Source organism: Lacerta agilis, chromosome 12, assembly GCF_009819535.1.
Source record: "Lacerta agilis isolate rLacAgi1 chromosome 12, rLacAgi1.pri, whole genome shotgun sequence".
NCBI classification, from domain to species: Eukaryota; Metazoa; Chordata; class Lepidosauria; order Squamata; family Lacertidae; genus Lacerta; species Lacerta agilis.
This window is the reverse complement of record NC_046323.1, coordinates 9,413,550-9,433,751: the sequence shown is the minus strand read 5'-3', so window position 1 is coordinate 9,433,751 and position 20,202 is coordinate 9,413,550. Positions and strand designations below refer to the sequence as shown.

General features: G+C 44.3%; 2 protein-coding genes across 2 annotated transcripts in view; both read right to left on the bottom strand.

Annotated features, from left to right (window-relative positions):
* GLB1 (galactosidase beta 1) overlaps positions 1-18,299 on the bottom strand; it is a 38,463-nt gene extending 20,164 nt beyond the window's left edge. The window contains exons 1-7 of the mRNA XM_033164938.1: positions 18,205-18,299; positions 10,788-10,957; positions 8,290-8,440; positions 7,585-7,645; positions 5,363-5,457; positions 3,033-3,213; positions 914-972 (exon numbers count right to left, since the gene is read on the bottom strand). Of these exons, the coding sequence (XP_033020829.1) occupies positions 914-972; positions 3,033-3,213; positions 5,363-5,457; positions 7,585-7,645; positions 8,290-8,440; positions 10,788-10,957; positions 18,205-18,255 (768 nt within the window). The 5' untranslated portion in view covers positions 18,256-18,299. The remainder of the gene's footprint in view (positions 1-913; positions 973-3,032; positions 3,214-5,362; positions 5,458-7,584; positions 7,646-8,289; positions 8,441-10,787; positions 10,958-18,204) is intronic.
* Positions 13,127-18,259, bottom strand: TMPPE (transmembrane protein with metallophosphoesterase domain). Its single transcript, XM_033164939.1, has 2 exons — positions 18,205-18,259; positions 13,127-14,682 (listed from the first exon to the last, which is right to left on the bottom strand). Exon 2 carries the CDS (start codon positions 14,545-14,547, stop codon positions 13,219-13,221), a length of 1,329 nt encoding a protein of 442 aa, XP_033020830.1. The 5' UTR covers positions 14,548-14,682; positions 18,205-18,259; the 3' UTR covers positions 13,127-13,218.
* Positions 18,300-20,202: the final 1,903 nt, after the last annotated feature.

Sequence of the window (20,202 nt, the reverse complement as noted above, 5' to 3'; positions counted from 1 at the left end):
CTTCATCCGTTTCCATGGGTGATTCTTCCCCCACCCATCAAGCAATCCCCTGCTTTCTCAGACTACTTGAAACAGTTACCCAATTGCCCAACATTTGGACAAAAGGGACCCAAGATTACCTCAAACTGAAGATACAAAATAATCCCATGCATTAAGCTTTGCGTTTGTTTGTAGTGCAATTCTTCCTCATCCACTGTCAGGAAACCCCCCTCCCCACGACAGGTAGCATCCCGGGAGAGCCTGCAGTACAGGGAACCACCCCCTTTGTTCACCAGTTCGTCATCCCCCTCCTCAGCAGGAAGCGACCATTCCTCCAGTGGGGAGGGGGAGTTAGAGGCAGGAAGTCGGCGCAGGGGCTGTGAAGAGATCGCAGAGCCTGAGCACCAAGGGGGAAGCGGGGGAACAGGGACAGTTTCCCACGCTCCGAGTTCGCAGACAGGAAGGATGTGGAAAGGGGAGGCGGGGGTTCAGAATCCCACGCCTCTTTTGCTGGACAAAGAACCGGAAGGGTTCATTCCTGGACTCTGCAGAGGGATGAGATGGACGTTTGAACTTTTGCTCCACTGTAAATATTTGCACAATAAAGAACTTAGTTTTAGAAGTTCTGCGTTTGGCTGATTTCTCATGAGCAACCACTGAATGTCCTTACATCCACCATAAACTTTCCCCATCTACATATGCTGAGCTCCCCTCAGTTTATTATCCCTGCTGCCTTGTATTTTGTCCATAGCAAGTTCTTTTGAGGCATTTGAAAGAATAACGAAACACTTAAATACGCCTATGCATCTGGTATACCCTGCGTTACTTCAATTAAACCCATTCCTAATAACAATTTACTACAACAGCCTTTGTATTGTTACGCACTCATATCAGCAGTATTGTATGAACATAAGGGGAAGGGGCAAAATCATACCAAGGGGCCATTAGGTTCAGTGTGTCTTTGATTTAAGAATGACGCTGTGACATTAGCACCTGCAAATAAATGAAGAAAAAAAGAGTGTCAAATCTGATTCCTATGTTGCCGTTTCTCTGCTACTACAGGCCTCGTTCTGTAATATACCCTGCAGCCGGCCCTGTTTAAATGGAAAAGCGTGCCTTTCTTAATTCAGAACCGGTGCTATTTTTCTAGAAAAAGAGGTGCCAGAACTCACCATTAATGTCTGCCTGGTTCTCTTACAATAAATAGTGAAGGCACTAATTCTTTAAACGCAACAAACATAACATAATACAAGACCAAAATGTACACTCTTGCAAATATGATACATCACACAGAAGTCTCTGAAAGTAATGTAAGTCTTTAAGTAGCCAGCAAGACAATATTCGTCTCAAGACGAACATATCTATACAAAGTCACATGTGCTGTCAATAAAGAAGCATTTTACATTCCACACACACTGGAGAATTGCAAAAAGGAAACTAGAGTCCGTCAGTTATGACAGGAAACTTTCTAAAGAAAACTATGGATAGAATCTAGGTGCAAGAAGAATGAAAGGGAAGCCTGGCTATAACTACATAAAGCAAATTAAAGAAGAAGAGAAGGCTGGGAAACTGTGTTAACCTAAAAAAAAAACAATTGAACACAACAGAGACATATTTAAGGTGACTTGTTGAACAGAACACAAAAAGCACACTCATTCATAACAGGGGCATTCATTTGGGTATCTAGCCATAGGTTTATCAAGCATGGGACCTAAACAACCCTCACAAGGTTCAGCTCAATGCAAAGAAACCCACCCCAGAATGACATCATGTGAATAAAGAGACTAGGATTATACCGGTGAAAGGCGTACTATAATAATTTAACTCTGCATACTTCACTGGTAGAAGACGTTTTCAAAATTCCCCAGTGTCAGCCCTTCTCTCTAGAGAAAGCCCAAACAGCAGGACCAGTACGTCTTGCCAAAGTTGATAAACTGAATAAATAAAAGGGGCCAGGGGTCAGAGATATTAAAAATATTTAGGAAACGCAATCCCAAAATGGAGGGTCCATGATGGAGAAACCACCATACCTGCCAGATTTTTTAATAATAATAATGTGCACCGATTCAAATGTGTGCAGGTGTGGACTACTTTGGTTTAATTCCAATGAAGGAAAAGCAGATGAACATCTAAATGGTGCTCGAGTGTGCATTTCCGCATTATTATCCTGATAAAAATACCACTCTTTGGGGAAAGTAGGTTTGTTGTGTACGAGTTCCCCATCAACTAGAACTGCACAACCTAAATTTTCAGCATTCCAGTAACTGAATCCCACTAGCCTCAGTAGTTTCTTACGTTCCCATAATAATGAAAAACTGTACCATATTTTTCGCTCCATAAGACACACTTTTTTCGTCTTAAAAAGTAAGGGGAAATATCTGTGCGTCTTATGGAGCGAATGGTGGTCCCTGGAGCTGAATTGCCCAGGGGCCAAAAGAGGATCATGCTTTTTATTTTACAAAGAGAAAAGGGGGTGTTGAAAGGACCCCGCTCAGCAGCTGATCAGCAAGAGATCGGGAGAGAGATAAGAGTCCCCGGCTCCCTTTCAGCCCCGCCCTCCTTTGTTGAATGTGCTGCAGAGGGAGGTTGTTTGTTTCCCCAGCAACATGTGACTGGCTGATTAGATTATCTGTCTGGAATAATCTGTAGAAAAGGCTCCCTTTCCTTTAGAAGCTACAGAAATGTGAGTTGAACCCCATAAAAACGGGGCTTTTCCTCTTTGCTTTTCCCTCTTTGCAAAAAAGCTGCAAAACTTTTAGCTGATCCTCAAAAAAACAGGGCTTTTCCCTTTGCAAAAAAAGCTGCAAAACTTTTAGCTGATCCTCAAAAAACCAGGGCTTTTAGAGGAGGAAAACCAGGGGGGGGAATTCTTGTTTCCTCCTCTAAAAACGAGGTGCGCCCTATGGTCCGGTGCACCCTATGGAGCGAAAAATACGGTATATCTGCCAAAATGTCTGCATCTTTACTTGGGAATAAATTCCACCGTATACTTGCGAGTAAATTTCCCACAACCTTGCTTCCAGTTAGTTGTGCTGCCCAGGACAGCAACCAACCTGGTCCAAAATCCACAGTGGAATAAAGGCCTTGAAGAGTCCCACATCTCAAGAAAAACTTGCTTGCGCCATCTGTGGTGAACAGCACCACCTCATCCCCCAGGTGCTGACGGAAAAGACTTTGCAGGTAACGAAGGTAATCAAAATCACAGGCGAAGTAGCTTCCATATTCATTTTCAACCTAAACAAAACATGCACATAAAATCAGTAAGAAAAAAAAAGCTGGCAACTGGCGACTAGCAGGGAACTTAACCGACAAATAGAAACGTTATAATGTGTGGAAAAACAAGAGAAGTTCAAATAATCATACAAAAAAACAACAACCAACTAAAATAAGATCGTATTTCTACAATTAAAAACCTCTCCTACAGATCTTTTTGGGAATTCTGGGGGAACATTTTTCCATAGTAACACAGTCTTTATTATGATGTTCCGAAGACATGCTAACCGCCTTAAATACCTTCTTTTCACAGGAAACAAAAAGAATCTTGACTTAAATCCATGCGAGCCGTTTAAAATACTATTCAATAACACTGCTTTTTAATACTAATTTATAGTGATCTCCTTATCAGACTTCTGCCTTACAAGCAAATTGTACCACTCACATGCTAGTGAGTCTAGCAGGAAGATGTCTAGCAGTAGCAATTATTTCTGGAGTAATTTTCAGTGTGATCTATTTTCTTAAAGTCCTGTACTGAATTATCAGAGCTGCCGCCGTATTTGATTGTGATACATTAATGTGGAGCCATTTTAGAAGAAAAGTAAAAAGCTTATTCGATACTATTAAATGAAGCTTGCATTTTGTAAGAAGGCTCCAAGCTAACGCTGGGTGTGTTCTTTAAACCCTGCTGTGCAAACCTATGCATGCCAATGATACTTGCTTTCGAGAAAATGCGCATATAAGATTGTAGCCTTGGTCGGCCTGAAGTGTGCAAAGAGGCATTGGAGTCTCATAACCAAACACTCCACATTCTCCTAAGCTCAATATGTGCTGGAGTGATGGCCCCCATGAGGAGGAAAATTTCGTGTCTCAAGTTTTGACTAATAGATGTAAAAACGCTCCATTTTTAAGGCTTTCCTAGTAATCAGTGAAATGCGGGCTGCTGTCAGAGGAAGTTTCAACTTCCTGGGTAGCCTGGAAGCATCTTAACCACATTCTGAGGCCTCCATTTTGAAGTTGAGAAGAGAGGTGTATGTTAATTTGGGCTCAAACACACTGCGAAGTATCCTAACCATCTAGATGCCACTATGTGCAAGTGAGCCATTTGTTCAATGAGATCTAAACATATATGAATGAAATAAATTGTAGGGATGAGGTGGTGTAGCCCACATTCTCAAGAGGACTGGTTTTTGCATGTTTCTTACATTGAAAAATAGCATATATTTCTCCTAATCTTAAAAACCGCAAAATAACACATCGTGTGGTCCAATCTCATTAAAAGGAAGGAACACATTATATCTGCAACAATCTGAAAGGTTAAAATGTATACTTCAAGTATTCCAAACTGTGTTACCCACCCCAAACACTACTCCCCTATGGGCCTCATTACCTGTGTGTTCAATAAAATTGCGCCTTACTGTATAGAAGTTATCGTTTTTCTTTTGGCCTCTTGCTACCCGCAGTTTCCATGTTAGCTTTTCCAACAAAGCTGTCCCCCAGACTGCTTCAAACCACTTATCCATAGTGAACAGTTGTAATGTTTTCCATGTACTGGCTATGGTCGTTCTCACCACGGTCAATAAATGGGCTATAATATCTTTAATTCCTGGCGAGTCCTGACTGTACAAATTAAGCAACACCAGTCCTGGGGACATAGGTACTCTCTCAAGAGGACTGGTGTAAATGTTCTATCTCTTGGGTGCCTAACCCGTGGTTCTCCAGATGCTTCTAGACTCCAGCTCCCATCAGTCCCAGCAAGAATGGTCAATGGATAAGGAGTTAAGAGTCCAGCACCATCTAAAGAGCCACAGGTTAACCACCCCAATCTGGTCAGTCGTAGCTGCTTTAGCAGATGCAACACAACCACCAGTCTTGTCCTTTATGCCTAAGATTTGAAGCAAGTTGTTTCTTGGACATGAACGATTATGAAATTATTCATAAGTACCATATGGTTTCTGAATACCTCCCCAATCCCGCATCACCTGAATTTATTATTCTATCCTAAAATGAGTATACCATGAACAACCTTTCAAGTGGGAAAATGCTTTAAAAAGATACATTTCCTAATAAATGCACTAACAGCATTCAGGTTTTGGGGGGGTTCCCCCCCCTTTTCATGTATATTATAGGAAATTCCATGCATGCATTTATTTCAATTTCATAATTTTACCTGCACCATAATAATTGGGCCTCCGTTCTGGTAAAGATGACCCTTCACCTTTGGTAGTAAGACCCCCATCCACCTTTCTACAGCTGCCAAGTAATCTGGAAAAATATAAAAGAGAGATTGCATATACTGGAAGTTATTAATTGTTTTATGCAAAAGTTGTTTGTTTCCACGTTGCTTAGTTCTTGAATGTCTATAAAATAATTAAATGTACGCAAATATAAATAATCATTCAAATCCCTGGCCTTGCATGTCAATATCCCGACCCCTCCCGTGGTAAAATAAAGACACAAGACACAATAAGTAAGGTTAATGGGCATGAAAAGGCCACAACATTATTGGTTATGGATGTTGAGCGGTATTGGCTTAGGCATTGGACCTAACCAACTATATCTGACTCCAGTGCGTCGTGCTGGCAGTCCGGGAAGGGTTAACCACCGACGGGAGAGCCCTGCTGCTGCACATCAGCTAGGAACTCACCCTGGGGTCACCGGTAAGGGGCGTGCCTTAGGCCCTCACCTTCCACGGCTTCGGACAGGGCCACGCCCCCCGGACTCATTTAACGAAGTATCCTTCAGCATTTTGGGGAAGGTGATGGCCCAACCTCCCCCCCACCTTCAGCCTTCCCGAGATAGTCCAATGCCTAACCGCCAAGACCAAAGTTGTGACGAGTTGCTACGAGGTAGGCGAAAACCACCAGGCCTGAGCCAATTTGCCAAGCGATAATGACCGTTCCCCCACATCTAAAGGGGTGCGCATTTTGCGTGGTCGCGAGTAGCCTCCTTGGATCACGGTGCAGCTCCTGGCAGTTGGTCTGGCACCGCCTTCCCAGGTTGGATACCTGTGGTCTCCACCTACTCCAGCAGCCGCCCAATCCCGGCTGGGGAGGTGTTGCCAGGGAGATTGGCCAGGTAGAAGGAGGGATTATGCAGTACACACAAAGGAATTGAGTCATACCTGGGAAGCCATTCTTTCCTCATTGGGGCAGCAACCACAGCGGCGGCAAACGGGCTCACCGCGGATCACATAAAGGCAATGGGGCGGTGGCGCTCATCTACCTACAAGAGCTATATCAGACAAAACCAGCTGGCAGCTACGAATACCGTGTAATTCTTTCTTTCAGGCGTGCCCCCGAAATTGGCGTGGATCTTCGGCCACAGCAGCGGTCCATGCCACCACCGGCCTATCTGACGAACATCTGGGCCTGCACCTGAAGATTAACATCTCCTGGTTTGGGCACCGCGGAATGTGCTGGGATGGGTTACTGTCTTGGTTGCGTCATGAGCTTGCGTTCCGTTCCCCGCCGAACGGGAAGGATAAACGCCCAATGCCTGCGCCAAGGTCTCCCTACACCTGAATATTAATAAAGTTGTGGCCAATTTAATCCCACAGAACGTTGTCACGTGTCATTATTTCCCTCAGGGGCTGCCTGGGGTTCGGGGGACTCCGCCAGGCCACGCAAATATCCTACCAAGCCCCTCAATGGTGACCAACCAAGGTCCATAGCAAGGTCCAGGAAAACCTGCCTAAAGGGTGGGTGGGTGGGAAAAACCGTGTCAGCTGGGAGCAGGAAGAAAGAGGCTGAGCCCTGGCTAGACGCTCGCTTAAATGCAGCAAGCCACGCTCTCCTGGACCGACCAGATTGGTCAGTCTGGGAAGGCACCATGCCCAGGGCCCGGCCCAAGATGCCAGGGGATGGTAGCCATCCCCTGAGCACGTGAAGGGCTCGTGATGCCTGCAACCCCCCCCCCCTTATTATGGGTGGAAGGGGCTTTGCTAACACGAAGGCCACCTTGTTTCTCGTTACTGTGGCTCTCGGCCGAACCAGAAACCTCCATGTTTTGCTTAAAGTGTGGGCCAGAACTGAGTTAACAGTCATGGTTTATATGCTCAAAAATGGGAGCAGCCCTTGCTTGTCTCTTAAACTCTTCATCACTGCTCCCCCAAAATGTGTTAATAGCATTTTATGGGCTGATTCACACATTCAAGGTGTGTTTTCCATTTGCCCCCTTCGTGCCATCATTTCCAACTATCCCTGGATATACAATACAGAACTATAAGGTTACCTTTCTCTACTTAATCAAATACCTGAGGTAAGCCATGAGATCACATGGGGGAGGGAGGATAGCAAGCGGCTCACAGGTATGAACTTCACATTTGACTTCTAGCAATGTTGTCTTTTAAGTACTGATAATGAACACTGTGCATTTTCTTGAACTCATTACCTGCATCAGAAGATCTAAGGACGATGGATTCTTTTTCTAATAGCCAGGCAGGTAGACCTCCCTAGAAAAGAAAAAAGAAAACTATAAAATATACTTGGAAAGCAAAACCATATAAAGATACTTGCATCAGAAAATAGATGGATTTCCACCCGCTGGAAGCATCTACTATAATAGTCAGCCAGCAGGAATAGTATTATTTGTTCATTTAAGGCATTTTTAGACTCCTTAATTATTCACATTTCTAAGTGGTGTACATTTTTTTGTCATCAGAGTTCATATATATATATATGATCTATCCCAGTGTTTTTCAACCACTGTTCCGCGGCACACTAGTGTGCCGCGAGATGTTGCCTGGTATGCCATAGGAAAAATTTAAAAATTCAAGAGAATTACTTTATATATAGTCAATATAGGCACAGAGTTAAATTTTTTAACATTTTCTAATGGTGGTGTGCCTCGTGATTTTTTTCATGAAACAAGTGTGCCTTTGCCCAAAAAAGGTTGAAAAACACTGATCTATCCCACCCTGGCAAATTGAGGCTGTGCAGTTATAGCCGATTGGGAAACCCTGAGCAGCAAACCTGCAACACAACTGCTTCTGCAAAAGATCAGACTTTTTGCAATACACTGGAAAGCGTGGGATAACACGTCCTCTCGTGCAATGCCCTCTGGCCTCCCCAACAACAAATGAGGATAAATATTTACCATGTCCCATTCTGCACATATATATGGCCCAGCTCTCAGGATGACGAGCAAGCCAATCTCATCGGCAAGCTGGAGGAAATTCTCAAGGTCTCTATCACCAGCAAAGTTGTAAACTCCTGGCTCAGCTTCGTGAAAGTTCCACGGGACATACCTGCAAATACCACATAGTACGCCTCTTACTTTAGAATTGCAAAAATGACACAAGCAGCAATATAATTGCACCCAAAGGAATTACACCTAACAACCAGGTGGTGTATGAAGCGCAGGTGTTGCTTTTCTGAATGCATGAACAGGCCTCCACACCAGAGGGTTCAGAGTTGGGTGGGGAATCATGCAAAGACACCAGTGTGGTGTAGTGGTTAAGAGCAGTAGACTCGTAATCCGGTGAACCGGGTTCGCGTCTCCGCTCCTCCACATGCAGCTGCTGGGTGACCTTGGGCTAGTCACACTTCTTTGAAGTCTCTCAGCCCCACTCACCTCACAGAGTGTTTGTTGTGGGAGAGGAAGGGAAAGGAGATTGTTAGCCACTTTGAGACTCCTTCGGATAGTGATAAAGCGGGATATCAAATCCAAACTGCTCTTCTCCTTCATGTGAATAGCATGCCTCTCCCTCTTAACTGTGCACCATGCTTGTGTGTTTTGATTAGTGCTTATGTGCACAGAACCACACACAGTACTTTTTCCTCTGCTTGTGGCTCTTTGGACCCAAGCTAAAGGATTTGTTTTTCCATAGATTTTAAACACAACTCGGGGGAAAGTTATCTAACATGAGCTAAGCTCTTGTATGGTTGCCATTCGCTTTGACAAGGCTCACGCAGGAGAACCTTTCATTATAGACCAGGGGTCTTTTTCAACAGGGGGCTGGTCCACTCTCCCTCAGACCTTGGGGGGGGGGAAATAACCCAGAGATGCATTTTAAATAAAAGGACACATCCTACTCATGTAAAAACACGCTGATTCCTGGACCGTCCGTGGGCCGGATTTAGAAGGTGATTGGGCAGGATCTGGCCCCCGGGCATTAGTTTGCCTACCCATGGTACAGACTGTGCTTTTCTCATGCATGATGAAGCGATTGTGCTGCTGGCTTCTTCCGACAAGCATTTCAGCATGTCAGAGCACATGTATCTAGCTCTCTCTAGTGACTCTATCTTAGAATCACACTTCAGGAGCCTAAGTTGATAGGGATATTGCAGTTTTAGAGATGCAAAAGCAGCAAAGCTTTCACAAAGGCGTAACACTAAAAAAAAAAAAAGGGTTTGTCATTATATCTGCTCTAAATAAGAATGCCGTTACTGAGGAGCAGGTCACGGAGAAGGTGTCAAAACAAAACCTGTCACCAAGGAAGAGTGATGGGACACAGAATTCAGTGTCACACGAACACCAGTATCGTTTCTTTTTGATGCAGCAAGTTTCTGGTTGTTGGAAGCTGCAAAAATAGTCTGGAGAACAAATGGGCAAAGCTTGGTAAAATCTTGATAGAGGGCATAGACTTTACCCAAGACTAGAAGTAAAAAAGAAAAAAAGCAGAATGATCAAGTGCATCCAACTTTTCTTAATTTGCAGCTTTTACCCCGGAGAAGCGTTTTGACATACTTTAAAGCACAGCATACTGTTCTGCTATTTTTTTTCCTGAAGAAGCAAGCAGGCAGAAATGCATGACTGCCACATCACCTCTTGAACTGCCACAAGCACAAGGAAGGCAGAAGCAATAAGCTGGATGCACATATCTGCTCATTTTAGGTAGCAGTACCTTGCTCTGGAATAAATGGAAGTCAAGAGTAAATAACTGCATTACACTGCTTTCAGAATGTGTTCCTGGCTACCTTTTAGTTGGGAAACGTGCAACATCTCTCGTGAACTGGACTCCAGCCAATTTTTCTCCTACAATTATAATCAGTTTCCTATACAGTGGACGCTCAGGTTGCAGACGTAATCCGTGACGTAATTCGTATCACGCAGCGCCGCATCTGCGCATGTAATTCGGTGCTTCTGCGCATGCGCGAAGTGCGATTTAGCGCTTCTGCACATGCACAAGCACCAAAACCCGGAAGGAGAGAAGAAGAAGAGTTTGGATTTGATATCCCGCTTTTCACTACCCGAAGGAGTCTCAAAGCGGCTAACAGTCTCCTTTCCCTTCCTCCCCCACAACAAACACTCTGTGAGGTGAGTGGGGCTGAGAGACTTCAGAGAAGTGTGACTAGCCCAAGGTCAGCCAGCAGCTGCATGTGGAGGAGTGGAGACACGAACCCGGTTCCCCAGATAACGAGTCTACCGCTCTTAACCACTGCACCACACTGGAACCCATTCCGGTACTTCCGGGTTCGGCACGGAGCACAACCTGAAAAGACGTAACCTGCAGCGGCCGTAACATGAGGTACGACTGTATTTCCACGCCTTCTGGCTCTTTGCCAATGACGTCAATACATAACTCGGGCCGTATCTTCAGAGGATGCCTCACCCATTTTAATGGTTGCCTGAGAACCACTCTTGCTACCTACGTTTGAATGGCATCAAGACCTGCCATTTTCATCTTCAAGAGGCGGTCTTTCCAGTAGTACCGGGGTACGCGGGAGTAATGGATGCTGCCCGAGATGTAACGGAATGGTTTCCCATCCTTGAGGAAGCAGTTGTGGGCATAATCGATCCCAAAGCTTCTCTGGGATGTGACCTGTGAAGATACGTTAGGTGGACAGGAGCTTTAGCTTTCAGGAAAGAACAGAAGTGAGTTTTTTTCTTTTAATTTTTAACACAAGCAGAGACATGGCCCTTCCATGCTAGGAGAGGGAGGCACACTTTCCTCTAACCAACACTTCCCCACCTCCAGTCTAGAATTTATTCGTTTAATTCAAAATACGGTAGCAAAAGCATTGTAACAATTCAGAACTGACCACCACACATACAAGACCCAAAACGCCCTGCTGTGCTGATCAAACGTTACCAAAATGTGGGGAGCCTGCAGCCCTCCGAATGTTACCTTGGACATGCAAGCTGGGGCTGATGGGAGTTGTGAGTCCAATAATATCTAGGGGGTGCAGGTTAGCTACCCCTGTGCTAAGGAATATTTAATATAACCCTGCCCTGGCATCATTATTTCAGCCAAATCATTCGCTTCGTTTTGATTATCTGCACCAGGCACTGAAATATTCAATCCTAAAAGAAACAACTATAGATCGATTATCTCTACAAAATCAGCATTTCTTCCAAAAAAAAATTACATTGCTACCTTCTGCTTTTTCTTTCAACCCTCTTATTTTAATATTTTTCTTTCATAACCCTATTCTATAGGTGCATGCCTTTAGGTCTATATTAGCCGCCCTCTCTCTCCCAATCCTGATCTTCTTGTCGTGATCTCTTGCTCTTCACATCCCACCAACCTCCGCCCTCGCTGTCCGGTTTAGCTTGAACCCATTTCTCAGAACACCTGCCTGATGCCACCTCTCATGGTTTAAAAGCCAACTTTTCTATGAAATCTTTGGAACAATCCCCTAGTTCCCATGCCCTACAGGTAGCTAAGCGTAAACATAACTGAAATAATCACAGATTGCTTCCCCACTTCCCCGCCTCTGCTTTCTTTGTTGTTCCCTGTACTGATTTTTAGACTGTAAACTCAAGTCAGGGACCTGTCCTCCTCTTGCATTCTATCCACCACCATGCACAAGGATAGTGCTATATAATTAAATATCTATTTACCAATCACTCTACCGTACTTCTCTATTTCAGGCGGAAGCTGCAAGTTTTTTCCTTTGGTCATGTACTAAAATAAGATTTTAATTCCACCCAAACAGTCTCATTTAAGCATGACTTAAGATAGCAATCCTACCGCAAGGTCCACTTGGGATGAGAAGGGAACGCTCTCATCAACAGTACAGAATAAATTAAAAATTAAAAAATCGTCCGGTAGCACCTTAGAGACCAACTAGGTTTGTTCTTGGTATGAGCTTTCGTGTGCATGCACACTTCTTCAGATACACTGAAACAGAAGTCACCAGACCCTTATATATAGTGAGAGGGTGGGGAGGGGTATTACTCAGAAGGGTGGTGGGAATGGGTGATTGGCTGATAGGTGTGGTAAACCTGTTGATGACTGTTCACGGCTGCAATTAGTCCTACAGGAAAAAGCAAGGGATAGTAAACAGGTGACCAAAAATAGCTTTAGCATATGTAATGAGACAAGAATCCAATATCCAATATCTCTATTCAGACCAGGTCTCTCCATAGTTTTCAGTTTAGTAATAAGTTGGATGTACCGGTATGTCGCTGGGGAAGAGACTCCTGCTTGCAGTCGGGGCTAGACTTGAGTCTTCTTTTAATTTGTATACCACTTTCCACAAAAGGAGATTGTGTTCAGAGTAGGTCACGATACACAAAGCAGAAGCAGCGATACACAACATGCCAAAAGCCGCAACAATGAGTATGTTTTAATTTAATTTAATCTTTTTAATGCATTTCAACCATTTCAATGGCAATTCACAGATCAAAACATAACATTTCAATAAAGAAACCAATGCAAGAACTCTGGATAAAAATATGAAAGTGCCACCATACAAAAGCAGACAACAATGGGAATTTTCAAAAACGCAACATACTGTTTTGACAACTTATCTCACAACCTTGTTGTTTCACCGTCTCTTACCTGGGGCAATGTTACACACCCTGAACGTAGGCTATTCTCAGAGTTTTCATTGAAGTTTCAAGAGAGTTTCAAAGGTAGCATCCCCAAAAGCTATTAAATTTTGTACTTCATCTTATTCATTATAATTATTCTTTATTAATTTATATACCACTTTAATTTCAAAATAGGGCTTGGTAACAGAAGTACCAGTAATAGAAGTCTGCAGGTCTAAGCACCTGCTCAGCAGTATTCCAGAGAAATCGTGGCATTTTATGAACAAGAAGATGCACTGCACAAGCCCAATGAAATAAATCATTTCATACTGATGAGTGAGAACGCAGAATTATCTCAGTGATTTCAGCTCTACTTCCCAGTCTCATTGGCATTCCATAATACAAAGTCCCAGGGCTAACATACACAAAAGTGTTTTGTCCGACCTTGTACAAGCCAACAAAGAATGGATTCAAGAAATAGGCAGCAATATTCAGAGGAAATATCTGCCCTCCGTGAGTATGCCCAGACAAGATCAAATTTATATCTGGCCGAGCTTGGAGAGCCCATTTAGCAGCAAGTGGCTGGTGGGCAAGAAGAACGATGGCATGATCTGTGCCACAGCCTCCAAGAGCCTTATTTAAATCCATCCCATGGCCAGGGTAACGCATTGCATTAGCCTCGATATCATCTACCCCTGCCAGACAAAACCAATCGGCACTCCTACCCTTAGGGGACAAGATCTTGATATTCTCATTATGCAGAGGGTGGATGTTTAGTGATTTCAGCACTTCAAACCAACTGTTGACATCAGAGGTATAGTACTCATGGTTGCCTGTGACAAAATAAGTTCCCAGTGGGGAGTTAAGCATGCCAAGAGGTTTCACAGCATGCCCAAGGCCTTTCACATCAGAATCAGTCAAGTCACCCACAATCACCGTGATATCCGGTTTCAGAGCTCTAACCATTTTTATAACCATCTCCAGTTTGGTCTTGCCAACGGTTGGCCCCAGGTGAATATCTGAAAGCAGGACCACCTTCAATTGGTCCATAGACTGTGGCAGTTTGTGAAGAGGAATCGCTACTGACTTCACTGCAGGAGGTTGGGAAGCATTGAGGAGTCCCAGAACAGTCAACATAACTGTCAACACAACTGCTAGAGCTGGCTTTATTGGCAGTTTGGCATTTTTACTGGCACTTCCCATCTTTGCCTGTCTTTGGAGCAAGAGCTTATAAACTTGTTCCAAGGAGCCTAGGGCGAAGAGGCAGAAAATAAGGAGGATGTACCCTCCAAGGCAGGTATGAGCAGCTAAAGAAAAGAGATATGGTTCCTCTGCAACAAGCAGCAGAACCGTAAAAAAGCTCGAGTGTGCCAAAATCAGGAACATTAACACAGCTGTTTTCCATAAGGTGAAACAGGACAACATGGGAGTTGGTGATCTGTGGAACATGGTCACAAGGCTTCTCCATATGTGAAGCGATCCTATGAGCATCAGGGCGTTAACAAATAGTAACATCTGCAGTCTGACCAGCCACCTCAAACTCTTCTCCTCAATCCTTTCAGCCAAAAATGTCCAAGATGCTATCATGGAGAAGAAGACACTTCCAGCAACTGCTGCAGCCTTAGTTTCAAGTGACAACTGTTTGAAGATCATCTTTACTCTTGAACAGTCCCGGATTCTTCCTTGTTCTCCTACAATATTTTCCAGTAGACAACAACGTAGCTCTGGAGGGATTTCTTCGTCTGAAACCCAGTAATACCATCAGCTCTGGATAATATAGAACATTCCCTAGAGTGGACACCAGGAAAAGGCAACCAATGATACACAGCAATTGTGACACTACATTTTATGATTTAAAAAAAAACAAAACTATTACTCTCTCGAAAATATTTTCAAAACACGTTGAATTAGAAGTACAGTGGAACCTCGGCTTTTGAGCGTCTTGGAAGCCGAACGATTCAGAACACGAATGCCGAAAACTCAGAAGTGAACGCATCCGCTTTTTGAACGTGCCTCGGAAGTCAAACGGGTTCCGAGGCTCGTTTCTCCATTTTCACAATGGAATTTGCCAACCGCTCATTGTGCACCTCGGTTGTTGAACATTTTGGAAGTCGAACAGTTTTCTGGAACGGGTTACGTTCAATAACCGAGGTACCACTGTATATGTAGCAGCAGAATTCCGAGCTTCAGAAAGTGTAACCGTTCCGATTCAAAAACCTCTACATTTATGTCCACGGTGTATTCTTACTTTGTAAATTATAGGCATCAGGTGTATAACCAGTTTCCACAAGAATTAGAAACAATCCTTCTCTGAACCAATTCAACTACAGCTAGCAGTTCATAAGTAGTGTTCCCACCACCTCAAAGTTTACTCGGCTTTCGGAAATATTGTCTCATTTTGTAGGTTCAGCACCACAAGCTGATACAGATACAATGGATGCTCTAGGAATGCAACTCATATTGCTCAGGTGGTCCTGGTTAGCAGTGGCACCAACATGACACATCACAACTGGGTGAGGTGAGAAAGGAAAGGGGTGATTGCTACATAGGGTGAGTCAATTCCTGTTCCTGCATGATGTTTTTGTCCCACAGCAGCTGCAGTATCAGCAAACACAATCCCAACTGGCACAAACTCAGAAAACTTTTTTAAAAAATCATGAACCCATCAGTCACACAAACACAAATGTTGTGTTATCCACACTGGCCAGTATAATCTTGACAAAGTCTTGTAATCGTGAACTTTTTTGTGGTCTCATTTGTGGCACATGACCAGGGGTGGTCCAAGACCTGTTGATGCCCGAGGCGGAACTTCCCCTGCCACCCCCAAGATGGAAGTAGGCATGAGGCTTTGCAAGCCCCTCACCATCTCCTCAGACCTTGCCTTTCCACCAGGCTTTGCTGGGTGGGGGTGGGGGGACTACACAAAGCAATGCTCTTTAAGGAGAAGTACTTTCCTAAGTTCCTTCCCGGCCCAGTGGCAAAGCTGGGCAGGAGAACACAGTGCCACTCTGCCACTGCTGAAGCCTCTCTTACCTGGGATGCTTCTGCAGTGGCAGTGGGGTGATGTGCTCATGTGAGCGCCGCCTCTTCCATTTCTGCTGCCTGAGGTGGCTGCCTCATCTAGTGTCGTGGACGGGTGCAGCTCTGAACAAGAAGACTGCTACTTACAATTAGGCTATATAGCAGACAAGAGTATTCTTGTAATTCACAAGTTCAGATCTTTGACACGGTTGTAGCCATGGTGATTCCATTCTTCTCAACAAGGATTCTTTGTTTAAGCTGTTGTTTCCCATGCATAGTGCTTTGGGGACCTTAACGTTGTTTGTTAGTTACTGTTTTGCCCAAACATGCCAATTATTTTTTTTGGATTGTCCAGAATTATACTTTCCATAGTAGCAATGCTCATGAAAGCAAGATAATGTAACATTCAAAGTGGAAAAGCCTGTTCCTAAAACTAATGTAGGAAAAAATTATGCTGCGGTTGCGTCCATGTAAACTGGCTAGAAATAACGATGTGCAACATCGAGTACTATTAAGTGTCAAAGTTGGCTGTTATTAAAAACTACAGTACTGACTGTTTATTCTGATCACTGACAGCAACACCTATTAGCCTCTAGCAAAATGGTTACATAATACTGGATTACAACATGCTTTTTGTATGAAAAGTAGCAGCTGAACAGATATCTCATTTCCTTTTATGTTACCTCTAATGAGCTGCATTAGATGTGGGTGGTGCTATGGTCTAAACCAGAGCCTAGGGCTTGCCGATCAGAAGGTCGGCGGTTTGAATCCCCACGTCGGGGTGAGCTCCCGTTGCTCGGTCCCAGCTCCTGCCAACCTAGCAGTTCAAAAGCACGTCGAAGTGCAAGTAGATAAACAGGTACCACTCCGGTGGGAAGGTAAACAGCATTTCCGTGCACTGCTCTGGTTCGCCAGAAGCGGCTTAGTCATGCTTGCCACATGACCCGGAAGCTGTACGCTGGCTCCCTTGGCCAGTAAAGCGAGATGAGCGCCGCAACCCCAGAGTCGTCCGTGACTGGACCTAATGGTCAGGGGTCCCTTTACCTTTACCTTAATGAGCTGCATTATTATTTAAAGATTTCAACACAGTAGAAAGATAAAGACCTGTGTAGATAAATCCAATAAATAATAAAATAAACTGCACCAAAGAATCAGGGAGGACTACACAAGTACAGAAGAATAAAACAAAATTCAACATTTAAAAAAGTGGAAGCTACAGATTTTAACCAACAATTAAACATATAAAAACACCACAGAATCTATTGCAGACATGCAATTCTAGAAAGGAAAAGCCACGTGACAATTTAGGTAGAACGTATTTTCAAAGTTTCCTAATTTACCTCAAATTTTTAAAAGTATGTAACAACATCACAATAAATACAGAATGTGCAAAGGGCTGTAAAATCATTTTACAGGTGAAGGACTAAGAAGGAATGCAACTTCAAAAGGTAGCTTCTCAATCATCCATAGTTCCAATATAGGAAGCTTGCCAATATAGGAACCCTGCCAGACCTCTGGATTAGCAAAGCGCATGGGGAATTGACAACCCCTGTATGGTTTTGCTGATCCATCAGCCCTGTAGCAAAAACGTGACATTTGCCAGGGAAAAAACCACCCAGCCACTTATTACATGAAGCTCAAGAGCCCCAGAACTTCTCTCCCAGACTACCAAACAATGCTATACTGGCCAGTATCGATTTATTTTACTTAAAATGCAACAGGAAGTCTTTAAATTTGTCACCTCCTTCCCTAAGCTCACTCGTTGCTCGCTCCCTTCCTTTGCTAGAGACAGGGGAGTAAATTAGTCTGGGAGTTCAGCAACAGAGGAAAAGCAGTAGGAGCAATTCGTGTTGTAACGCTGTTTGGCAGCTCACGGCCTCAATCTTGTCTGGATCTCTGGGATAGGCGTAGGTGGGGTGTTTTCATGTGCACAGAGCAAAGCAGCCGAGGCGAAACACACCCCTTTGCAACTCTGGTTATTTTCTGTGCACTTCCTCCATCAGAATTCTGCTCAAAACCGTATGCAGTCCTCGCAGATCCATCTGCTAAGGCTTGGTTCCCTCCTGTTCCTCAGCCCTCATCGTACAGGAGACCCACTTGCACTCAAGAGGCGGCGGCGGATGGGACTGCACTAAGCTCACCATAACGCAGCAGACCCACAGCCCTCCACTGCTTTCGTGAAGCCAGTGCGGAAATGCAAAGAGTGCCTTTCTCCTGTGCAAGAAATAACCAAGGCTACGATCGGGGAAATGGGGAAATGGTGATATAGCAACAGCAATATGAACTTACGGGCGATCCAAATCCCGCATGCAGAAGCTGCAGCAAAAGCAGAGCAAACATTCCTACAACAACAACAAAAAAACAGATGACGGGGAAAAGGAAGGTCGTTCCAGCTTCAGCCCTCCAACCTCCTGACTTTGGAGTCAGCTGACTGGAGCTTCCGCCTCGGGTTCCCCCAACCAGCCAATTGCAATGCGAAGGAAAAAAAGAAAGAAGAGGGGAACTTTCTGCTTCTCCGAAAAGGGGAGGGGAGAGGGGAAAAGGGAGTTCGGAAAAAGACGCTGGTTTTCCAAGCATTTGCCAGCTTCGTTATTTTTCTTCATCACGTCGATTCATTGTCGATTCTGCCCTTTAAAGGCCGTAAATCACCCAAAAGGCATTTGCAATAAAATACCAATGCAATGAAGGAAAAAACACACGTTTTTATTCTGTAACTGAAAGCAATAAAATTTCTACATTGCTCGTGTGTGTGTGTATGTGTGTAAAACTGTAAAACATCAGATGTTAAAAATTTCCTGTTAAAGGGCTGCCTTCAGGTATCTTCTAAAAGTCTGCTGGGAGAGCGTTCCACAGGGAGGGTGCCACCGCTGAGAAGGCACCATTTCAGGGGCCTAATCCGACCCGCCGGTTGGTTTAATCTGGCCCCTGTGGCAGTTTATTTCCTGGGGTAAAATCCTAAAAAAAACACCTCAACAACTTCAATCCTAAAAAAGGTTAACAACTTTGGTTGGTCCTTTGGTCGGCCCTCACGGCCCTTCACTTAATCAAATGTGGCCCTCTTTGAAAAAAGTTTGGACACCACTGCCTGTAACCTCACTTCGCACAGTGAGGGAACTGCCAGAAGGCCTCCTCGGAGCTGGACCTCAGTGTCAGGGCTCAACGATGGGTGGAGACGCTCTTTTGGGTATACTGGGCTGAGGCCATTGAGGGTTTTAAATGTCAGCTCCAACACTTTGAATTGTGCTTGAAAACGCACTGGGAGCCTCTAGGCCGGTGTTATATGGTCCTGGCAGCCACTCCTGGTCACCAGTCTAGAAAGTCAGCTGTAGTGTATTCTCGATTTGATTCAAGGGCTTCCAATTGGGAAGTAACTCTGAACAATCCTTGATTACCAAACATACCCTCTGCACACCAGTATGAACACTTAAATCCAGAGGTGCTCTCCCAGGCTACATGTCTCTTAGACAGCTAAACATTACTACACTGAAACCAAAGCATCCATCCTTCCGGACATTCTCATCGGAAAGTTAAGGGACCTGGACCTTTCTTCTGACATCTGTGATTGGATTAAAGACTTTCTGAGAGACGGGACACAAACAGTGAGGATTGGGCCTGTTACATCTACCTCCCTGAAGCTCAGCACTGGCACTCCACAGGGATGCGTGCTAAGTCCATACCTGTATTCGTTGTATACATATGATTGCATTTCATCTGACCCATCTACTGCAATTATTAAGTTTGCTGATGACACCACCATAATGGGTTTGATTACAGGTGGAGACGAATCTGCGTACAGGGGGGAGGTTCAAAAGGTAATCACATGGTGCTCAGAGAACAATCTGCACCTAAACATTGGCAAGACAAAGGAGATGGTGTTGGACTTTTGGAGCAAGAGAGGGGAGCTAGCCCCATTGTATATCGGGGTGTGTGTGTGTGGAGAGAGTCTCTTCCTTTAAATTCCTGGGAGTCCATCTTAGTGAAGACCTTACTTGGAAGGTCAATACAGCCCAGGTGGTCAGGAAGGCCCAACAGAGACTTCATTTTCTTAGGGTCTTGCGAAAGAACAATGTTAGACAACAACTGATGATTTCCTTCTATCAGTCCATGATAGGAAGTGTTCTCTCATGCTGTATTACGGTGTGCTATGCTGGTTTGACAGCCATGGACAGAAAGTCCTTACAGAGGGTGGTGAAGACAGCACACAGATATCATCGCAGGAGACGGTTGCCTCAGAAGAGCGAGGAACATTCTCAGGGATGACTCACACCCTGGTCAGCACCATTTTAA

Excerpts from the sequence above, each read along its gene's own strand:
- TMPPE (XM_033164939.1), bottom strand. The coding sequence starts at position 14,547 with ATGATCTTCAAACAGTTGTCACTTGAAACTAAGGCTGCAGCAGTTGCT.